Source organism: Balearica regulorum, chromosome 3 (genome assembly GCF_011004875.1).
Source record: "Balearica regulorum gibbericeps isolate bBalReg1 chromosome 3, bBalReg1.pri, whole genome shotgun sequence".
Classification (NCBI taxonomy): Eukaryota; Metazoa; Chordata; class Aves; order Gruiformes; family Gruidae; genus Balearica; species Balearica regulorum.
Window position 1 is genome coordinate 73,323,458 of NC_046186.1, and position 24,709 is coordinate 73,348,166.

A 24,709-nucleotide genomic window follows, 5' to 3' on the forward strand; every position below is an offset into this window, starting at 1 on the left:
TAGCTCGCTGAATAAATTATTATTTTTCCTCTTGTTTAGCTTTCTGTGAAATCAGCAAGCTGATCTGATTCCCTAGCATCTGTGCAAATGCTCATGGTGGGAGTACATGTTCTGGAATCAGAAGGGGGAAGGACAGGACTTCAGTAGTAGCATTCAGTGAAGCTGCACTTTCAGGTTTAAAAAGATCAGAACATGATCAGCATTTAATCAATGGCTTATATTGTATTTGAGTATTTGTATTGCTGCAACAACATTCATAACATCCAGAGAACTGTGAATTGCCTATAAGCAGGCTCCAAAGGTGATTAAAGTTGACTTAGATACCGCGATTCTAATTTATTATTATTACTGAGTTACGTTTGCCAACTTAGCAGGCTAAATCAGCCCAGCACCAGCTTTGCTCAGTGCTGGAGCTGCAGAAAGGTGTGGGGATAGTCCTGCAACAGCCTGCGGTTACGCTGGTGTAAGCCGCTGTGGAACCTCAGCTTCAGCTTCACTTGGGAGGGAGAGTAAGGATTTATAGCTGTGGTCAGCAATTGCAGCCGAGTCTTCCTCTTCTACTGTAGAGGAGTTTATTCAAAGACAGAGGAGCTGAAAGGGCTTGCATTTTCCAAAAGCTGAAAATCATAGTGCCATACGCACTTATAACAGCACTTATGTTTTCATGTACTGCTATTGATTACAGAACTGTTCGCCTGTACCAGTTCAGATCTAGCCCAACAAATGTTTTGTCATCTGCGCAGCCTTTATATGAGACCAGGCTGATGTGTTCAAATTCCAGCTGCTCTGCCACTGAACCAAGACCTCCCTCAGAACAGAGCTGTGAGACGCTGATGGGGAATGAATACACATAAAGTGTGGGCTTGGTGTTGCCCTGTGAACAAACTGAAAAGTTTATCCACTGGGGATGTCAAGTGAACTCTATAACTAGAAATAAATACCTCTGTCACTAGAAATAATACATTTAATTTGTGAAGCTAAAGAATATATAGATATACAGTTACTTAGTTTAATGTTAAATTGTTTCTGAATATACAAATATAATAATCTGGATGCAGTATCACACAGAGAAATGAATTCTATTCATAGAAACTGTCAAAAGTTATCCCAGAACAGGCTGAAAACTGGAAATGCTGAATGTTTTTTGAAATTATATATTCCTAAATATTTAATTTCTTTTTTACTCTAAATTTTTAAATGCAATGTCATAACAACAAAAATATTTTTCTTTGTAACTTATAAGTCAAAATAATCAAGTCAAAATTAAATATTCTGATCTTCAAAGGTTTTTCTTGACTTAACATCTCTTAGTATTTTGTCTTATAAACAGAGAAGTATGTTACTGTGAAATCCTTTCAATCAACAAATATTAACTAGAGGATGCTTCAAATCTGGCATTAAGATTGAAAACTGATTTGTCAAAATTTTCTGACATGCTCTACTTGTTATTTAGAAGATACCCTGCTAATGATAAAACTGAAGTTCTCAAGGCAGCTTAGCACGAGTTTGTTCACCACACAATCAGCTGCAGATTGCTCGTAACAGTGTGGATGCATCTAACATAGGCAAAGTAATGTAACACTTTTTTTGAAAAAGGTCTATTTTGCACGCACTGGAGAGGCACTTTACGTATTCAACCAAATAATGGCACTCTCCCTCACCCCTTACTGGAATTCAAGTTCAAATCCAAAGTACAAGAAGAAACAAATGCCCAGAATTATCTCTCCAGTCACACAGCACAACCGTACGATCACTGCTCTTAACCTATGTTTCTAGAGGAAAGAGAAGCTTGTTCTGGAAGAGAATAGGGCAGGAACAGGCCTTCTCAAATAATATGGTTTACACAGATAAGCTAAGTTTATAGCTAACAGCTTGACCTCTAGATAAGGCAAAATTTCAGCCAGAAGGTTTTATCAGAACTGCACACAAAAGGCACTCTACTTCCAACTTCAGAATTGGAATTTATCCATGAAAAAGAAATGTACCTTTTGAATTGTGCCTAAATGACTGTCAAATGTCTGAGTCTCTGGGCTTTGAAATCAGTGCCACAGACCTCCAGTGAGTTCTTGAACTGAGCTGCCTCATTATTGGGCCCAATGAAACCAGGACAAGTTAAACAGAGAGCAGGCAAGCAGTATTGAGCTGTCAAGACCGTGTCTCCTCATCTTGTGTAACATCATCCTGATATGCTTCCTTTCCCAGGAAGCATCACATACCTCTGTAAATTCAGCATCTTATGCCCAAAGTTCCACAGGGTCCCTTTACTCTCTTCCCAGAAGACCACAGAAGAGCCATGCCATGGAGAAGCACTCAGCTTCAGAAACTTCCATTTTTTTGCCATATGTTCACATGGCATGGTCTTTCACTCGTTCCTCGTGGCTCCTATGCTAATTGCTCCACAGGGATGGATGGTATTTGGGCAGACAAATAAATGTCACTAGATCATTTGCAGGATGGCTTCTCAGAAGTCTTATCAGGCATGACTGCTAGTTGTAGTACATCATAATACCCTTGCCCTCGGTAAATCTTGAGATGAATTCCGCACACAGTGCCAAATTAATATGCTAATATAAAATAGAGGTGGCATTTCAAAAAAAGCTCAGATTTGACCTCATCTGCTCTCAGACACAGACAACAAAAAGATTTCATTCATCTGTTTTGGTAGTTTATAGTGATGACTGTTAGGCTCCAAAGGGTTATAACTCAAGTCTGGACAGGATCCAAGCAACTAACCTGTCAGTGCAGCAGTGCTAATGTGGGCCAGGCAAAGCAGGTGATGCCAGTCCTTCTAGGCCTTCCTACAATGCGTTCCTTACCTGTTTTTTTCCTGCTATCTACCTATTTTTTCTTGACACTTCACTTGATTTATGCTTTTTTTTGAATGCAGTTGTCTCCATTTCCTTAGAGTTCTGGATGGAACCTGAACAAAAGCATGCATTTATTCAAATGCAACCTTTATTAAGCAGCGCAAAACGTACGTCCAAGGTCGATAATGCCAAAGTGAAACAATTCACTTTTTCCTGTCCAATAAGAATCTTTTGTAATTGAAGTCTGGGAAAGCAACTAAATTAAAAAGATGTATTTGGCACTGGAGGAAATCAAACTGAATCAGAACTTTCCTCCTCCATACATTTATTCCACTTTTTGATTCACTCCCCAAATCCTAAAAAATAGTCTGCCACAGTGGATCTCATAATACAGTAATATATATGAGGTCTTTGCTACAACCTGTCAACTGTACTAATTATTGAAATGTAATTAAAAACCACCTTCTGTTCTTGAAAAGTAAGGTTTTTTGGGAATACAGAATTCAGTCACACAGTCATCATGAAAAATGTGGCGGGTGTTGTTGACTTCAAGTGGTGTTAAAAATATCAATATGCTGAACTTTTTATAACTTATACTCTTGCCATAGGATATAATTCTGTGAAAAATACAATGAGTTATTCAGTCATTCTGGCTGATCCTTTACCTCTCATGTCTCACAAAAGAATAACCATCAGAAGAGAAGAAATATGGAGGAAAGTTCGCATTAAAGAGTGAGAGATAAGTATATGTGCTTTTTTAAAGAACAAGAGTATTACAAATTTTGTCAGTAAAGATATTTGTGTAAATTTTAACAAAGTGTTTTTATCATGATTTTCCAAAATAAACTTGACTAATGTAAGGAAGTTAGTATTACTTTGATTGACCAAGGAGAAAGACTTTATACTGTGAGTTCATAATAGCAGAAGGAAAAACTAAGTCATCCTGAATGGCCATCAAATGTGATGATGTATCTTCCTGCCAATTTTTCAGATAAATTCTTTTTCTATCATAATATGAAACCATATGCATAAAGCTTCTATTATTAAATTCAATATTAATATTAATAGATTTAAAAGTTACATAGACTGCAAAATAATTCTTTTAAAATGGAAAAGATCCATATATTCGGTTGTCATGCAAACTTAATTCTAACTGCTTGTGCCTCCAGCCTGCATACAAAATGAGGCAAAGAACCTGTGGGAAGAGAATTATCCCTCCTTGTAATAAATCCGTTTGCCTTCCAATGGGTCCTCTGACAGTATCTTTTGGTATACAGCATACCCCAATCACAGGCTGGAGAAGAGCTGGATGGTGCTGTAGCTAGTTTCCCCACTACATGTGTGTGGCTAGCCAGCTAACTACTCAACGGACATAATAATTTGCGAAATACTAGGCTTAAAAAACGAGCAAGAAAGTAAGCAAACAAAACCCAAAATACCCACCCCCCCCAAGGAAACAAACAAACAAACAATGAAACCTCAACCCAGCACCAAGAAATAGATGACCTTTCAGTGAAGATACCAACTTGAGTCTTCCTTCACTCTCATTTTGTGAACAACATATGCATTTAAGGTCTTTTCAGCTGTTAATTTGAACAAGAGCCACGATCTGCAGTACATCAGGTAAAAAAACCGAATCTGTAGATGCTTGTTAATGCTTGCCAATACTGACAAACGCAAGTCAAGGAAGACAAAGGGCAATTTTATAATTTTATAAACTAATAAAACATGAACAGACTTTCTGGAACAAAGAAAAGGATAATTTCTATTCTGAGATGAGTCTCAGACGTGCTGTCAACAGTAGAAGGCTTGGGCATCTCATAAGAAATGAAAAATGCTTACTTAGACAAGAAAACACAAGATTAGTGAAGAGCTGACTTCCTTGAAAATAAGAATGTGCAGATATGTTTGAAGTGATTAGCAATGCCAACACAGTACCTGAAGACACAGCGTCATCCTCAGAAACCTCAGTGTCGTCAAAATCCAAAGTGAAGGACCTGAAGGCAAATTTACAGCTGTAAGGAGCCTTCTTGCCTAATACATATTTGATCAAATACCAAAATGCACTATTGAAAACCTAAAATCAAAAAGAGAAAAAGCATTAAAAGAATGATTCATTTTTAAAAGCTGATTTATATTGCTTCTCATTATTGTTTCAAAAACTGCTTAGCTCTTTTCTTTTTTTAATGTAAAAATGAAATCTTTAATTTCCTCTATCTGAAGATATAGTATCCAAAAATTAGTCCCAACTGAAGATATAGTATCTGAAAATTAGTCCCAACTGTAGAACTACAATGGTTCACGCCAACAATCAAGAAAAACATGTTTCATGCTTGTCTTATTAAATATAGGGCTGATTCTCCAGCATAAGTTTTTATCACCCAAAAATATCTTAGCAGTTTATGTGAAACGAGTTGATGGTCTCATACCAGAGGACAGAAGAACACACTATAATCGCCATCATGACAACTGGCATTCTGATTAGAGCTTTCAGAACAGAGACTGACAACTGAATGGGCATGCTTACTGAATTAGGAGGTGGCACCACAAAGTAAAGTAGGAATATATTGATGGGCAAGAGGGGAAGATTTGGTGTCCTATTTATATGACTAAACTGATGGCTCTATTTTTATTCTCGACATATTGATGCTGTTTGAAGAGCACATTTTTTCCCAAGTTATGTATTTTAATATTATTAAACACTTCCATTATTTTGAAAGATTTAAGACTGGTGAAGAAATAATCTACATTACTACACTTCTATGTTCAGAATAATTTTTCACTGTTTGCATTAAAGATAGATATTTTCCATATCTTCATTCTTGAATCACTGTCGGCTCAGTGCCTATCATCTCATTTCTTGTTTTTTATTCCTTTACAACCATACATTGGTCTTAGGGGGGGAGAGAGGAAGAGATATTTATGTTCATGTCTACTGATTTTTTTCTTAAGGTCCCTTTTACATGTATTTTGTATGAACATGCACATTTAAAATTTGTATTTTCCTTTCCAGACAGGTCAAACTGATCTTTTTCTGTTGGACTGGGCATGAAAATTACCTCTTTCATGAGTGGTGCACCTGGAATTGTTCTTTCTTAATTCTGTTTTGCTGAATTTGAGCCTGGTGTCAGGCCCATGTATAAAACCACTGGCTTAGGTGTTCTAGTTTTTAATATCAGTGGTTATAAAAATATTAATCTCTTCTATTCAGTCTTCTAAAATACACAGTCTGAATTGCATGAGCTTTCTAGTACTTTGATGAAAGTAAGTGAATCTGGAATATATAAAGTACTGACTGTAAAAAATCAAGTTATAGCAGTATTATCAACATTTGCATATACACAAAAATTAGTATATATTTTACATAACTTTTTTGCTGCAATCTGTTTATAATATTGAAAAGTGACAGTATAGATATCTACAGAAAAATGTAACATTTTTATCATGTATCTAAACACCCTTCTATTTATCACACACAAAGCAGAAAAGTTAAATAAGAATGTTGCAGTTTCAAAAAACAAACAACTCAGAAATACCATGAGTGAAAAAAAAACCTCATTACTGTCTTCAGTAATATAAGCTTTAACAATGTTTTCCTGTACCATCAACATTAGGCACAGAAAGGAACCATTCTGGCTTTTCTGCAATTCAGGTAGTGTCTTTTAGATCCAAAATCAAGTCATAAAATAAAAAAAGCTAATGCTTTCTGCCCCAAAGCGTGCTAAACTTAACTGACAAAATTAGAGACTCAAATTTAGAATGTGCTATTCTGTGCGTATTAAAATTTGTTCATATTAAAAGAAGAGAATTATTGTACACAGTTGCAAGTTATGTCATTTGGGCCTATGCTTAATAACAACTGCCACATTTGGAGAACTCAGGAGGTCCTTTTCAAAAGCATAGCCATTGGTTTGAAGAGGATAACGACGATGTTAAGCTGTTACCCAGCTTCTGTAGCCTTCAGATATGTGTTCATTAAAATTGTTTGTTCACCTTGAAGTGCTCTTCAGCCATTCCAGTACCGCGGAGGTCAGGAGGACAGTGAGTGAGTTCCAACTCCTTCAAGGCTTTAGAAAGTTCAGGCTTACTGCTGAAATTATTTATCACATTCCCAACAGCTTTCAGGATAGCTGTAGCCTGTTCTATAAACCGGTAGCTCTCCTGGAGAGAGAGAATAAAACCAACCATTATTAGAAAGACTGCTTTAAGATTTTCTTTTGTTTTCTTTCTAGGTTGTGACAGCATACAAGAATTTTTTCTGTGATGAAGTACAGAACTTTTCTTAAGTCAAGCAATTGTTCTTGATTTTATAAACTATAAAATCAATTAGGTGCCCGGTATTCAAAAGCAGACAAAATTTTCACTGATTTTAGCTATTGAAACAAAAATGTTACAACACTGTAACAGGCACCATAACATATATCTCTTAAGGATTTTATTTTTCCTGTATCATTAGTCATAGGACATTTAATCAAAAATAAGATGCATATAGAGACTTTCTACTGCAGTGATAATAAGACTTGTTATCTGAAATGCTCAGCATCTCTTCTATTATAAAAGGACAGATAAGTATTTGTATCCCACTGAAAACAACATCCAAATACATGCTGCCTAAAGCATCATTAATCTTCATCAGGATTTCTGTGCAAGAATGTGGACACTTTCCTGCAAATGACACACTGCAGAGAAACTGCTGTCTTCAAAAAGAAGTGCAGAGAAGACACTAGGATATAATTCTGCTTCATTTTCATGATGAGGAATAGCTTTTCATCCACAATCTGAAGACAAGGGGATAGTACGGCCACAAGACATTTTTAATGGCTCACCTTCTTATATTTAAACTTTGCTACAATAAACGTAATAAATTTGCACAAGCTGCTTTAATGTCCTATTATTAGGACCTGGCTCTACATTGTAATGTAAATTTGCTGTTACACTCACATTTAAAAATATTTTTGCACAACTGTGCTCTAGAAGCTACGCTCCCTCCCCTCAGTGCCCATGACACATATTTGGACCTACTGCTTGCCAAAGAAATCTTGAAAATATGGATGACAGTGATATCTGTCTGGACTGTAGGCAACAAAGAACAAAAGCTGTAGTAATTACTCCCCTGGGCCTCTTACCTCAGCTAGGAAAAGTTGTTTGAATCAATTGTTCGTTTTGGATATAAAAGCTGCTCTGGGACCCAGTGAGTAATATGTGATCTTATGGGACAAAACAAACTTTACTGATGTGACAGCTTATTTTATTAGGCGAGTATTTTTGAGTATTAATTAATATCTGTACATGTATTTTATCACTTTTATCACATGCCTCAAAAAGACAGCTTATATGCTGCCTCTGACATATGTATTTCAACAAGAGTATTTTTAACAGTCCATTTTATGCTGCTGTTCTATGTAAACCACAATACTACATAATGCTTATTTATATAGTTATATAAAACAATTGTTGCAATATCCATCTCAGTGTCTGCTGTGCTGTAAAACACGTTTCTTTTATGCACGCATCCATTTCATATTGAAATTAATATTATACCATTAAATACAGTTGAAGGAGGGTCGATTTAGATTAGATGTTAGAAAGAAATTCTTAACTGTTAGAGTGTTGAGGTAGTGGAACAGGTTGCCCAGAGAGGTTGTGGATGCTCCATCCCTGGAAGTGTTTAAGACCAGGTTGGATGGGGCTTTGGGCAATGTGGTGTAGTGGAGGGTGTCCCTGCCCACAGCAGGGGGGCTGGAACTAGATGATCTTTGAGGTCCCTTCCAACCCAAACCATTCTATGATTCTATGATTCTATGATTCACTTTAAAACTAAGTAATAGTCATAAACGCTGGCATCACAACGCTTGCTAGTTCTAGTTACACATACCTTTTCAAGACCTGGCATCACAGTATCCTCTTCTCCAAAGACACATGGCACCATGCTACAGAGATGAATATGGTGCCCTATGGGAGAACTTACTGTGAAGAGCAATATGTGTCGCCTACATTCAAGAGAAGAAAAAAAAAAATCCAAACGGCACCTTTTTTTTCTTTAAATCACAGCAATTCTTAAGCTTTTCCTTTCATACATTTGGTAAAAATGAAATCCTTTCCTAGATATCCCAGCTTTAGCAAAATGTGTAGTTTCACTATTTCAGATGGATACAAAACCAAAGGGGTTTATAGTCAGGATTATAGTTAGCTACACTTAAAAACATGTGCTATAGAAAGCTTAGAGTCAAGTGTTCTGGTCATGCATTACTTAGATCATGATTTCCATGTTTGCACTGACAAAACCAGGAAAAAAATAATGCACAATCATGTCAAGGTAGATGAAGACTATGGAGTGACCATTTTATGGAGCAACTGTGGGCCAAACCACTCAACCATAACCTACTAAGGTGGCAAACAACAGAAATTCAGTATGTCTTATTGGGATACACTCAGCTCATTCTTGTTCACCTGATCGTATTCCATAATGGATTCTAATCAAAAAAGAAACCATTCCTAACTATAGTTATAAAACACAGGGGATTCATGCTCCTCTCCAGTCAACAATGTTCTCCAGTCCCACCAATACCAAATGGTGAAGCTTCGTGGTCTTATATCATTGTCAGAATGGCATTTAGCTGCAGAAGTTCATCCAGGCCACAGCTTCAAGTGTTAACCAGAGATCCAGCAGTGAGAGTAAGAAAGGCGAATTACTCCCACACACACATATTTGCACATTTTTAATTGCATTTTCTTATAAGTGAAATTTGAAAAGCCCCCTGTCCACCAACAGAGGGAAGAAAGTGCGTTCCTGGCTTAGCAAGTCATTTCTCATTTGGAATGAAATGGGGAAGCAGTCAATAAGCCCATTTGTCTCCCACACCTGCTGTAAATTAAGTCTTCCTGAAAGCCTGCTGCTTCTGCCTGGGGTAGAGAGAATCAAAGGTGAGAAGCTTATCAATTTGAGCTGCCTGTATCTCTAGTAGTTTTAAAATTTTCAGGTGCAAAAAGATATAAGTTTTTTGCTTCCCTACAGGACAGAGATATGCAACTTTTGGAAGGTACACTAAGAAAATACATGTGGTGGCAGAACTAACCTATAAACACAATCACAACTTTTCCATTTTTAGTCTGAATCAAAACACATGGAGAGCACTGTTAAAGATCTTTGATTTAATATCAATGTGCTAGTATTGTGGTATTTTCTTTCTATGCCTATTTATTTGAAACCTTATTTGGTTTTTTAAAAATACTATTTGTCTCATCTCTTTGAGATTAAACAGGTGATTCTCTATTTTTGGAAGGCCTCAATGAATCAGTCAGCAACTTTGTGCTTATGGCAGGATATGAAGGTGTCATCTTCCTTGTTGCACTGGAAGCATTTTCAGAAACTAGAAAATATCAAAGGTTCTTGTCTTTTATCTATTTCTTTATTTAAACAATCATTCAATGCTCTACATTGAATATCTAGAGATACATGCAAAGAGAATCATATTAAGTACCATGTGAATGCTAAGTAAGATATGCAAGGCTTTGTGAATAACCTCAGAATTTCTCCTGTCATGTTTCATAAATCTTGTTTCAAGAAAAGCTATGAAACCTCCTATGGTATAATCGTGCTTTTACAGTTCCACTAAAAATCCTAATTCTTTAATTTTTGTTGATACTCCAGGAAACATCTCAAAATCATTCTAGTTAGAAGCACTTCTAAGTAGGAACTTGTATTCTAGTTTATTTTTTAGCAAGTCAGTGTGATTTTCTTGCTAAATGCTCTTAAATAAGAGTAAAGAATTCAAAATCTTTATAAAGGTTTTGGTAATTGTTTTATATTCATAGCAATTTTGCACTCTCACCAAATCCTAGCTATCAACCAGTTTGATATTCCAAAAACTTATGTTTTAGGAAATAAACTCTTAGTTACTGTGTAAAGTAAAAGATCATCTCAAGCCTTAAGACTAAAGTGTTAGGACTGAAATGAAGCCTCATACATACCCAACAGGAAGATTTAACACAGTAGCTTTGGTTGCAGATGTATGCATCTTTAACACAAGTTCTCCAGGAGTCACACATTTCCAAGAGAAATGTTCAACTATCAGCACACCCTTTGAAATACTAGAACATTCTTGTTTAGTACCTAGATAAAGAAAGAAGAAAAAAACCAACCAAAAACCCCGCACGCAATTGAGGGGGAGGGGAATAACAGTAAAATTAAGGCAAATACACTTATGCAGAATCTGTAGCAACTTCACAGTCATTGAAGTCTAAATTTAGGCTTTGATAACTCAGAGAAAAGAGCTAGTCATTTAAAATCCATAGATGGTACAGAATATAGCTTATTTGTACTATTTACTAGAAAATAATGGTTAAAAGAATGTGTTAGGAGGATGCGTAAATCAGACATCTTCCAAGTCACTTAAGGCTGCTCTAAAACTCCATTAAAAAAACCCATTCTGTCCACATGCAAAGGAAGCAAACAGCCATACAAAGCTTATATTTATATCATAGATTAATTTTTTTAACAGGATATATGGGATGGTCAGTTTGGGTTTCTTTAAGCTTTATTTTGGTTCTATCTACTCTATCTGCACTAAAATTATGTCCGTAGCCAATGTTTAAATGTCTGATTAACTTAAGCCGACTGTCATAACATGCATTAGCTTTTCTGCGTGCCATTCTATGATTTTCACAAAATACAAGTGATTTTTATTTAAACCAACCAAGTAGTTGGATCTTGAAATAAGCCAGCTGTAAATATACTTAAGAGCTTACTGTGCACCAGTTTAAAAATCACTTCAAAAATAAACTTTGGTCATATTGCTGATTTTACTGCATTTTTATCAGCTAAGGCATAAAGTAGCTTGCAAGAATGGAATTTGTAGAAAAAGAAACCCTAAGAAACACAAGGAAATCCATACCAGAAATATATTGATGAAAAGCTTGCAGCAAATCATAATAAACAGTAAAGGGAGGGATCCTTTCAAGAAAATATTCATCATCAATATGAAATAACAAGAAAGTATTGCTTGAATATTAGTGTATTTCCTAAAATCAATTTGACTATTTAATACTAAACGCTCAAACTGTGCCAAAATACACCACAGACAAACACAACAGTACACACATACTCCAGAACAAGAAAACACAACATCAACATGCACTTTTCTGTGCTGGCCTTACCTCCAGTATCATCCCAACGTACTAATGCAGAAAAGCTAACCAGGATTTCAATTGGCATCAGACTGTCCACAAGTAAATAATAGAAGACTCGGTCATCAGTAGACTGCATAGAAAAATGGACATTTGTTCATCTCATTTTCATTGAATGCTGTGCACCTGGGCTTATCCATAGTATGACTAAGATTTCGGATACTGTGACCCTAGATATGTTATGGGAAGTAAGTAATTAACTGACACTACTTCTTCCAAATTTCAGACGTGTCATTTAAGCCCAGAGCCTCATGCTGCATGTATAAGCCATGATGTTCAGTTAAGAGATAAAACGAAACAGAAAAGTTTCTTGAATGAGAATATATCTACTTTTATATGATATTCTTCATATGTACCTTAATTTAGTAGTTCTACTTGCCAAACAACATTCAATGCAAGAGCAAAAATTTTGGTTTGTGCTGCAATTTTCTGATTCTAATTAATTACAGTAAGCTTGAAAGACATAAGCACTCTTTTAATTTGTAACACATGACTGATTCTGCCTCATTGTTTTTTTCTACAAAAATATACGGAGGCAGCATTTTTCCACTCTCAGATTTAATACATAATTCCTATGCCAATATTAGAAAACTGTAGAATGATTCTACCGTTCCTAGAAATTCTTCAAAAATCTGATGGTGAACGAGCTTCTTTGCTTCAGAACTGTTTTAATACATGTCTTCCTACATTCTCAAAGTCATATCAATACATTTTTTTGTATTTGATCCTGGAATACTACTACTATTAGTTTCACAGCATAATAATATAAAAGTGTTCTTTTATAAGTCTGATATAGTATTTACCTAATAGTGTAAACACCTCATATGCATCAATGTAAAAAAAAAAAAAATAGAATGGTTTTACAGCAAAAGGTTAGGTTTTGGGCACAATAGCACACAGGCTTACATAGTCTTGATGCTGATTATGGTTTGTGAAAGTATATCATGCAGCGATTGGGAAAATTTCTTGTGATTACAAATACAGAGAGGTGTGAAATTTCAGTTACGCTACAATTACAAAGCATAATCCATGTAGTTAACTTTCTCAGTATAGGATTTTACACAAAGTTCATGCCCGGAGTTTACATTTCAGTACTCTATAATTACATTTCAGTTACAGTATAAAACTAGAGCTGGAACAGGATATTCAAGCATGTTGAATAACCTTCTGATGATATGAACTAATGGCAGGTTTAAAGAAATACTGTAATTTCAGTGTAACTAAGGGGTGTTTCTAATCCCTGCAAAAGAATTTGTAAATTGCTACACAACTTAGCATGTAAAGAGAAAATGGAGGGCTAGGCTATGCAGACTCCTGATTTGGGTTTTAGATGACAGGTGAAGATGAAGGAGAATCAAAGGGCAGATTCTACAGCTGAATCATAATTAAATTTAATTTAGTCTCTAAATTGTTATAAGGTAGATTTAAATCAAGATAAAGAGAGGCTGGAGATCTGATTCACTGTGATATATACTCTCACTACCCACTTTCATGATTTACATACTATTATTGTTGTTGTTGTTATTGTTATTGTTATTATTATTTGTGCAATAACATTCCGTAACATTTTTTTCTTGTCTTAAACACAGTGAAATATTTCTAGATATTTGCTAGCAAACATTATCTTTATACTGATTATAGTAATCTTAATGCATTATTATATTTTCAATAATAGCAGTTCTATGTGATCTACTAATATCATTTAGGATATATGTATTATGTAATTATGTAAGACTTTGACAAAGATAAAAAAGCATATAAAAACTCAATACAGTCATATACCTTAAAATCCGTCTTCTGATAGTTATAAGCATATGTATGTGGCTTGTGGAAAACATAGAGGTTCCTAGGGAGAAAATAAAATAAAAATACATATAGAAAAATAATCTTAGTATAAATTATATATTTCAGGTAAATGTCTATTTCATAGCATAAGATACTAATTTTACTTTCATAAATCAGACTTCCAGCTATTTCTCAAAAATGGTTCAACATTTTTAGTTTCATAAAAGGTGAATACAATTAATCTCCAAAGAAAGCAGCTGACATTAATTTCTATCTTTGCAGCACTTCTACAGTTTTCCATTGGAGGTCAGGCTGCTAATTTGTCCAATTTGAATCTACATATAGTAATAAGCTAATATTACTCTAAAAATTCCATGCCTACCTGAAAATTACTGTCATAATGTTATCTATAAAGTATCACTGTAAGGAAGAGCTATTCTGTAGAGTTTAATAATATGCTTTTTCAATTCTGTGGTGTTTGCATACCTTCAGAAAGCTACTTAGCTCCTGATCATTTTTTCTGACCTTGATTTAACCAAGGACAACACAAAGGACTCCAGCTTTAATTGAGGATGGAATCACATGTGAAGTAAACATAACTGTAAAATAAATGCTTTGATTACTCAGAAACTTCTCAGGGATCCATTGCTGACACAACAAATCCTACAATGACTAAATTTTCCTCGTTTCTCAAAGTTAATATGAACTCTGAACATTCATCTTGTTTTCACTGTATCTGAGATATAGGCATGTCAGATAAGGAAATGCTTTCAACAGAACTGACTGTTCAAAATCTTAGGTGCCTAATTTCTTCTGAGTGATAAATTCTTCAAAGGTCAATCAAGATGCTTTGTTAACAGCTACTTTATCAGTTCACTGCGCAAACACCCGTTTAGAGACAGGAATAAGAAACTGACAAATGCTCTATACATTACTTAATATTACAGTGGTCTACAAAAGGTCAAGAGTGCTTTAATGTTTGGGTAACAAGTTAAAAAGTTCATATTTTACATACTCGCTGTATCACACTATGAGTGAGACTTTGAAAGGAAATTACTTTGCTTGTGATGATACTTTTTTTTTAAGACCCTATATTCCTGGACCTGGGCTCCCTAAAATTAGTCAGGCAAACCTTAACAAGGTCTAAAGTGACCCCCAAGGCTCAGTACTGGGACCGGTTCCATTTAATATCCTTATCAATGATCTGGACAAGGGGACCAAGTGGACGCTCAGTCAGTTTGAAGATGACACCAGGTTGTGCGGGAGTGTTGATCTGCTTGAGGGTAGGAAGGCTCTGCAGAGGGATCTGGATGGGCTGGATCGATAGGCCAAGGACAATTGTACGAGGTTCAACAAAGCCAAGTGCTGGGTCCTGCACTTGGGTCACAACAACCCCAGGCTGTGCCACAGGCCTGGGAAAGGGTGGCTGGAAAGCCGCCTGGCAGAAAAGGACCTGGGGGTGCTGGGCAACAGCTGGCTGAATGAGCCAGCAGTGTGCTCCGGTGGCCAACACGGCCAACCTCATCCTGGCTTGTATCAGAAATAGTGTGGCCAGCGCACTAGGGAAGTGATCGTCTCCCTGTATTCAGCACTGGTGAGGCTGCACCTCGAGTCCTGTGTTCAGTTTTGGGCCTCTCACTACAAGAAAGACATTGAGGTGCTGGAGCACGTCCAAAGAAGGGCAACGAAGCTGGTGACCACAAGTCCTGTGAGGAGCGGCTGAGGGACCTGGGGTTGTTTAGCCTGGAGAAAAGGAGGCTGAGGGGAGACCTTATCGGTCTCTACAACTACCTGAAAGGAGGTTGTAGCCAGGTGGGTGTTGGTCTCTTCTACCAAGTAACAAGCGATAGGACAAGAGGAAATGACCCCAAGTTGTGCCAGGGGAGGTTTAGATTGGATATTAGGAAAAAATTCTTCACTGAAAGGGTTATCAAGTGTTGGAACAGGTTGCTCAGGGAACTGGTTGAGTCAGCATCCCTGGAGGTATTTAACAGACATGTAGACATGGCACTTTGGGACACAGTTTAGTGGTGGACTTGGCAGTACTAGGTTATCAGTTGGTCTTTTCCAACCGAAACAGTTCTATGACTCCTAAAGTTCCTGTAGTGCTGCTGGTATAAAAGTTATACATTTTGCCTCAGAGAAGAAGCAGAGTTTATTATCTGCTCAAGACAAGACCAATTTATGAAAATAAAAGCTTCACAAAGAAGTCTCAGTTACAAATTCAAATAAAAAAGCCTAGGTGAAGTTCTCTGATAAAATTACTCCCTTCAGCAATGTCAGATTCTCTAAAGGTTCTATATTGTACCAGGCTTCTTAAACCTGAAAGACAGAAGCTAAAGATATTACACTACAATTACACTAGCTTTTTTATGTTTGCAGAGGTATAAATGCATTGGAATTATATTGAAAAGGGAGCGAAAGAAAGCACCTAGTTGACCAAGCTGAGCTATGCTGATGGCAACAGAAGATTTCAACAACTTTTTTTTCCCTTAGAATTGTGTTGTTCAGATGCAGACTGTGTCTGTGCAGTGGCTGATGGGTCAGGTATGTGAGCACCATAATAGTTGCATGCTCCATGACTTACCATCTTCCACTCACATTTCAGTCTGACATATGCTTTATGAAGCTAGTGGTTGTAATTATCTCCTGTACTCTGAAAGACATATCCAAGACACAGTGTGGGGCTACCCCTACAGACTCACTGCCAACAGGGACAGTAAGTCTGGTCTGAAAAGTAGCCTTGGGACTGCCCTGAAAGGCAGGATACTTATACAAAGAAGATCTTTTGAGAAGATACAGTTTTTATATAGTCATGTTTCACATTTTACCATTGTTTACTGTATATTTTATGGAATAAATTCCAAAAACTCAGTTCCTTACTGGAAACAAACACAGAAGTCTTCAAAGCTAATCCAGGTTTCCCTGGAAACAGAAGTCCTTTCTGACTTGATTTCCTCCTTTGATTTATCCCTTGTCTGGCTGTTCATTCCAGTATCAGCTGTTTCTGACATTCGTTTTGCATCAAAACTGACATTCTCATGTAATTCTTCTGCAGAGATAAGAAGACACACAGAGTCAATACAGTGACAATATACACATTAAAGTAGTATCATTCTTATATTGAAAAACTACCCTAAGTTACCATGATATTTTTCATATATCTCAGAGTTTAAAAATAAAAACTAATCCACTAACCTAAAATGGTCAAAAGGTGACTGAAAGAACTCTGTATAAATATGTGTTGTTTACATCTGCAACTGCTTAACTGTTCTGCCTCAATGGATTGAGAGCAGCCCTGAAGAGAAAGACTTGGGGGTATAGATTGATGAGAAGCTCAACATGACCCAGCAATGTGCGCTTGCAGCCCAGAAAGCCAACCGTGTCCTGGGCTGCATTAGAAGAAGCATGACCAGCAGGTCGAGGGAGGTGATTCTGCCCCTCTACTCTGCTCTGGGGAGACCCCACCTGGAGTACTGCATCCAGCTCTGGGGGCCCCAGTACAGGAGAGACATGGAGCTGTTGGAGCGAGTCCAGAGGAGGGCCACAAAGCTGATCAGAGGGCTGGAGCACCTCTCCTATGAGGACAGGCTGAGAGAGTTGGGGTTGTTCAGCCTGCAGAAGAGACAGCTGTGGGGAGACCTTATCACCACCTTCCAGTACCTGAAGGGGGCCTACAGGAAAGCTGGAGAGGGACTGTTTACAAGGGCATGTAGTGACAGGACAAGGGGTAATGGGTTTAAGCTGAAGGGGGGTAGATTTAGGTTAGATGTTAGGAAGAAATTCTTTACTGTGTCTTTATGAGACACTGGAACAGGTCGCCCAGAGAAGTTGTGGCTGCCCCATCCCTGGAAGTGTTCAAGACCAGGTTGGATGAGGCTTTGGGCATCCTGGTCTTGTGGAGGGTGTCTCTGCCCATGGCAGGGGGGTTGGAACTCGATGATCTTTGAGGTCCCTTCCAACCCAAACCATTCTGTGATTCTAACATACTATCACATATTGTACTGTGCACTAGAACCTTTAATATGAGCATGTTAGGTAAACATACATATGAATTCTGCAAACTTAAAGTCATGTATATAAAGAAAAATACAACCCCTTGTCCAAAACTCCTGTTCACTGAAGAGCTGATGGGGCAGTATCATAAAATTTTTATAACCTCTAGAAAATAAAAAATACACAGAATTGTGGAGGACACAAAGACCTATCCTTGCCTCTAGTATTTAGACAGTACCCCCTGTGATGGTACTCACACAAATCAGTCTAACTACTTGTAAACAGAAATAGATTTGAACTACATTACATGAATTTTCTTGTAAGAAAATCAGAACTACTGTCAGATTCATACCAAAATATAAGCATAGAAATGTCATCTAGACACATTTTGCAATCATTTAGTAAATTTTTAAGTTGTGTTGTAATGTCACTTTCTCTGCCTTTACTCTGTGAGATTCACATAAATATTGAAGATGTTTCATTTGGCCCAAAAAGTAGTTTTGAGAATAGCTCACAACAGCTGAGAATAGTAGTACAGAACAGCTCAAACATAAACAGCTTTTAATTCAGAATGTTTGCTGAGGAAAAAGATGAAGTAATATCCAAACAAGTGTGGTATAACAAATGAGAAAGCTAATTAGAAAAATACATAATTTATATTTAAACGTACTTTGTAATATTTCATGATCAGAAACACTCATAATGATGTGCTGGATAACTAATGAGTTTATAAGATGTAGGCAGCTCTAAATTAGTTTGCAAAAATTTTTCAAGAACTGAGAGAAATATAATATAAGGAAATGCACCAAAGACCTTTTTCTCTTCCTAACACTATGGGAAAACTATGGGAAAGCTATAAACTCTAGGCTTTTTCTTAGATTTAAGTTAAAATGGGGGTTAGGCCTCCAGTGAAATAACCACAGTGGTTGGCTTACAAATGTGCATATCACAGAGAGGACGATGAAGGGGTCACCAGAGCAAAACTATTGCTGTGGCTCAATGTTGCTCTTCTTTGTTCAGTCTGAATATGAATATTATCAATAGACCTTCTTCAGGATCAATAGGGTCAGTAGATCTCTGTAGCCTTCAAATAGAAGGTAACACTACACCCTATTTAAAAGTCAGTACATAAACCTTTCGGTTGATTATGTATGCAGGCTGGGGTCAGAGGGAAGATAGCTCTTCCAGTGCAGCTAAAGGAAAGCAAAAACGGTGCTGAGGGTTCCCTTCTCTTTGAAGAAGTAACGAGAATCTTGTTAGAATGTTATCAAAAAGCATATTTTATCCTTTTTGATCTATGCAGTCCAAAGACACTGCTGTTCAGAGCTTCCTGATACAATTATAAGAAAAAAGTAAATCAAACTGCTATAATTTACCTTGTATGCAAGAAGTGCCATTTCCAGCTATGAGAAACTGCAAACACTGGGTGATATATAATTTGAAGCAAATCTTAAGAGATGTTCAGCATAAAATAGTCTTTTAAAACTGACATATGGAAGGTAATTGCAGCAAATAATTGTCAGTAATTATCATATAAATAATTCTTTGAACAAATGCAAATACTAATCAAATACACAGCGATATAATATGAGCTTGTTAAAAAGTTAAACACTGAAGAGTGCTTCAGAAAAGGGAACAGCATATTTGAATTCAATAATTTTATGCTACATAGAACTCAAGCAACAAAGATTAATGTTACAATCAAGCCCAAGAGAAAAAACATAACTTGATGAATGAGGGAAAACATTCAAGTACACAAGTAATAACAAAACATTCATTGTAACAGAAAATAGAAGACAAATAAAACCAGATCAATAACTAAGAGCACAACAGCATACAAACTAGAATAATTAGTCCAAAACAGGAAAAAAAGAAAGAGTAGCAAATGAACACAGATTAGCAGAGTTTATCTCAAAATTGTCTGTTTATATGGTAAGAAAATACTATACTCCATGAACCCCCCACAATTATTAGAAAGAGTAACGTTCTTAAGAAAGTGAGAAGACACATTTGAAGACACTTTACCAAAAGCTCTCATTGCTTTTGTAAATGCTCATAATTTTTCAAGCAGTGGCTCTTTACTGAATGCCTCAATGGAAATCCAGCCTATTAACCTGTAGCATTTTGATATAGTGAGATTCTTTTGGTTTGCTACCTTTTTTTTACTGTGATGACATTAATAAAAATAAGAATCCATAAGACAAGACATTCAAGCACTATAGTACTTGAAATCATTATCAGTTCTTAAAAGTATAACCTCAAAATTATATCCTTTGCTTGTACTGAACATATGTTTACCAAATTTGTTTAAAACCTACTTATTAGTATAGCTTTTTGAGAAATGATTTACATTTGCTTCAAGATATTTAAAAATCATAAATGTATTCTCATTCTTCATTATACTTTTAGTATGAGCCAACTTTTTGGTTGTGGTTTCCCCCCCCCCCCCCTTTATATCTTTATCTTGTATTACCCTATTTGGGAGTTACTAGACATGGTTGATAGGTCGCACTTTTTTCCAGAATGAAGATAATGTTAAAAAAATGTGAAAATATCTAAATATCTTAGGTAAAAATACTGGGTTTAATTACTATGGAAGTTAGGATGGTGTGCACATGCTTTAACTGAGAGAATATTTACTGTATTTCTCAATTATTGAAAGAGGGGACCATAGATATTTTACAGAGAACAAAATAAAAATTTAAAATGTTTTAAAAATGGCATATTCTATGCCAACTTTTTCCCCCCATGAGAATCAACCTTCAGAAATACTTAAGGTGCATTGCACAGGCTTCTACACGGACTGAAGAGCTGAAAACCAAAACAAGTGTCAAATGTATCAATCATGGAGTAAATTAAATAAAGCATGAATCATATTCACATTTCACGTGTTGTTCTGCTCTGAGAATCGCTTTCAGAACTCTGCTAAAAGGAAAGGTTTCTCCTAGAAGTCAGTTTTAGGAGAGGTTCATTGTGCACCAAGTAATTTTGGCCACTTCTTTTAAAAAGGTGGCTCTTACCAACTTCTCCTGACCAAACCCTTAAAACATTTACTTGTACAAAGAAGTACTCATTTTGAAAAAATGGCTCAGTTTGAATACTCTTAAAATATTAATCTCAAACACGTTAAAAAAGTAACATTTATTAAAATGGAAGTTGTGCTTTTTTCTTGCCTTTTATTTCAGAAAAAAAAAAAAAAAGTATAATTCACAGTGACTAGAAAAAGAGCTCTGTGTACGAAATCCAGTACCTTTTACTGGTGAGTAACTTATGAGAAGTACTATTTTTTTCAAAATATTCTTTTAAATTAGGGATTTTTTTAATACCAATCTGAAGATTCTACTTTATGTAATTATACATGCTATTACCAGCTCTTTTCCCATAAAACCGACACCCATAAACAAGTAAGACTGTTGATTTTTGTACATGAGAATTAACATTGAGACGAAACAATATGGGAACGGTAGAAGTCTGAATATAAACTTCAAACACACTTACCTTTACTGGGTCTCTCTGCATTTTGCTGCGAGAAGAGGGTGGTCTCCTATATGGTGGAAAAAAAACAAAACAAAACAAACAAAAAACAAAACCCAACAATGGTGATTATAATCTTGCATTATTTTGTTAAAGCAAATACTTGGTTTGGGGGCAATCCTTCCTGAGATGGAGAACTAAACCAGTAAGTTATCATCGTAATATTTTAATTTTTAAAAGAAAAATAGAAATAACAAAATTCACCATATTACATACATACACATCACAAACAGACAGAGTGATGTTTTTCTAGAGAACTACATGTGATCTGGTGTCTGGCATAAAAGCTGTTCCATATGCCTACTCCTCTGCTATTAAAAAAATGTTCTTTGATATTACTGTTCTTTGACAATAAAATAAGTTCTATTCTAAGAACTAATTATTCCTATTCTAGAACCAATTCTGTTCTTTTCTAGTCTAAGTTTCCATCCTTGCAAAGTATATGGAGGGCTTCTTTTCCAACAAGCATTTCTTGCTGTGCAAGTGTACACAACCGTCACTGGCAAGAACATGCCTGATTGCAACAGCATATTTTGTTTTCTACCAGCTGCATAAACAAAAAGTAGCCTGCTTTCTTTTTAATATTTTTGGCAAACAACTTTATCCTGGTTAATCCCATTTCTAAGCTAGAGTTGCTGAACTAATATGAATGCAATATACATTTACGTTAAAAATTGAAATCAAGTTAGCCAACCTTTCAGAAAGTCCACTCATTAAATTTGTGAAGACAGAGTCCTTATTTTTGAGAGATTAAAATTTTTGATATTGTTAAAAATGCATTCCTAGTCATCCTTTGTTCTGACTGCCCTCTTACCTGCAATATGACACACTCTGCACAAGACTCACTTGTACTTTTTTTTGTTTTGTCATCCATGCCCCCACCCAAACTCCTCACATATACCCATCTTTACACATGTCAAAGGCACTAACGCGGAAACTGATAGCACTGAGCTGGCCAACATCTGGACACACACACTGATTTTCTGTTCTGCATTTCAAAGAGGAGTTCTGGCAGCTGTATTGACTTGGAGCTGCTTTCATGCTTTCTCAGTACAATCTGGAAACATTTTTTGAAGGGCAGACTGACATAATTTAGAGAGTCTGAGTAAGTTAGACTGGATGGCAGATCACAACAGCACCTAAAGCTTGCACAAGGTCACTGTGCTGAAACTCCAGGTCTGCCTCAACCCTCCTATTACAGACCACCCTGCGTACACAATATGAAAGGACCTGTAAATGCTTCCTTAGAGGAAAGCCTTATGGCTTTAATTCCTAGCTGCAGTAAAAGTCTTCCTGCAGCATTTTACAGCACCTCCACAGGCCCAGAATAGGCTCAGGAATCTCACCTGTCAAAATTTTAGGTGTTTGATCTTCTCTGAAGGAATTAAAGAAAAGAGTTGAGAGAATAAACTACAGATTTAAAAAAAAAAAAATCTGTCCCAAAATAGGAAGTACCAATATTATTAATACTTATAATTTAACTGCAGTATTGTTTATTGAGAGAATTTGAAAGTCTCATTTTTGCACAGCACAAATCCTAAATTCTATTCCAAATCTGTTGTGGGGTTTTTAAAGAATGTTCATGAGTCAAAGCTGGGGACAGACCTAATATAAACAGCAATTAAGAGAAAAATACAGACATTATTGAAATTGTTAACAGTTGGTTGAACAATTTAGTAGTTGAAATATATTACGTTTTACATGTCCTTTTTTAGATTAGCTCCTTGTTTTTCTAGAGCAAATGATCTGAAAAGGACACAGTTGGATTTTGCAACTGCCCATGTACTTCAGCTCCTGTTTCCAGACTTCTGTACATACAACTGTGCAAAAGGCAAGCTGTGATCACTTGTCACGTGACATTGACAGTTACACCTCAACGTCTGGGTCTGAAAAATCTCTAGCAATACATGGACTGTCTCTGCTCTTTAAACTGTGACTTCAGAAGTACGCATACATAGAGCTGTCATATTTCTGCATGGGAGTCTATAACTTGCAAGGTTCCAATATAGCCAAATTTCTGATAGTAGTCACAGGATTTACCAGACAGGTATGTGTCAACTGAACAATTTCTCAAGTTTCTTCTCAGAAATCCTGGGCATGTCCAAAGTATAAAAAGTATCAGATCTACTGTACAAGCCTTGAAGACTGTAATATTTGTGCTAGGGGTCTAGCACTTTCTGCCAGCCTTACTGTTCATGGACACTACACATGATCCATAATTCTAGTACAGACATGTAGCAGCTTACTATAGAGCTACTCTGTTGGTATTAACAGCTGGCAGCAAGAAGGACTGGAGAGATACAGAAAATCCTCAAAAACTGCTTCAATAGAATTTCCACTAAAGGAGGAGAACGTACCCTGGAAAATCTGGGTTCTTAGTAATGTTTCTTAAGCCAGTTTGAGCTGTGAAAGCTGTGTAGAGTCTCCTGTAGGCTCATTTACTCAGTTTTTGGAGCACAAACATAACATAGTCGAAAGCTGTCTGCTTCTCTAATGGTACAGGCTGTGTCCGTCTACCCAAACCTCACTGATACTGAGACTACTGGGAGTGTCAACAAAGTCCTCATCCTGTTATGCTATTGCCTCAGCTACAGCGACTAAGACATTGGCACAGAAAGAGAAACTAAAGGCATTTTTCCTCCTTAATGAATGCATATTGTCTGAAAGGTCAGCTCTGCTGCCACAGTATCTGATAAAGACAGACAGACAGACTTGAATCCAGCTGTGAGACATGACAGGATGCATATAGTTAGATTCAGGAAGAATTTAGTTACCTGTTATTCCACCTGCAATCAATGAGACATCTGAATGCAAAATGTGAGGAAAATTTGGTGGTTAACTTAAAAATCTAATTTATCAGCTATTATGTTTTATAATCATTAACACAATTGCAAAAAAATTAATGGCAATTCATAAATTTATAGCTATCTTGTTACTTTCAATGATTCATTTGTATTGTTCAGCCTTCTAACATTAACTGTATTCAAATCCACCGAATACAATGTTTCAAAATCTATCTGAGATTTTTATAAACCCAGTATCCTTTTCTACTGTAGAAAAGATGCATGGCAAAACCTTTCACATCAATTTTTCTATTAAAAAACCCCCAGTCTTCTTCCAAAAATAAGCTCTCTGGATATAATTGCAGGTGAAGGAATAAAGCTTCAAATACATCACTCTTAAGGTTAAAAATCCATTCTAAATCTACCTCCAAAAAGACAAAGACAACCAAAAAATTTCTTAAGATCCAACCCCATATTAAATTTCTAGGTTTGATTTTGACCTGAGAGTTCTATCATCAAAGGGTTTTACCTCTATAGTCACTTGGACACTTTCTTTTTTTGCCTGCTCCTGAGTCACTGTTTTCACTAAACGGAATATCAGTTCTAGTTTTAGCTGTG

The 24,709-nt window shown here is 36.3% G+C and overlaps 1 protein-coding gene across 1 annotated transcript in view; it reads right to left on the reverse strand.

The window, feature by feature from the left end:
• The window catches only part of ADGB (androglobin), a 115,125-nt gene that overhangs the window by 38,977 nt on the left and 51,439 nt on the right, over positions 1-24,709 (reverse strand). The window contains exons 14-21 of the mRNA XM_075748459.1: positions 21,273-21,318; positions 16,662-16,830; positions 13,776-13,839; positions 11,964-12,066; positions 10,779-10,920; positions 8,683-8,797; positions 6,801-6,968; positions 4,746-4,884 (exon numbers count right to left, since the gene is read on the reverse strand). Coding sequence (XP_075604574.1) covers positions 4,746-4,884; positions 6,801-6,968; positions 8,683-8,797; positions 10,779-10,920; positions 11,964-12,066; positions 13,776-13,839; positions 16,662-16,830; positions 21,273-21,318 — 946 coding nt within the window. The remainder of the gene's footprint in view (positions 1-4,745; positions 4,885-6,800; positions 6,969-8,682; positions 8,798-10,778; positions 10,921-11,963; positions 12,067-13,775; positions 13,840-16,661; positions 16,831-21,272; positions 21,319-24,709) is intronic.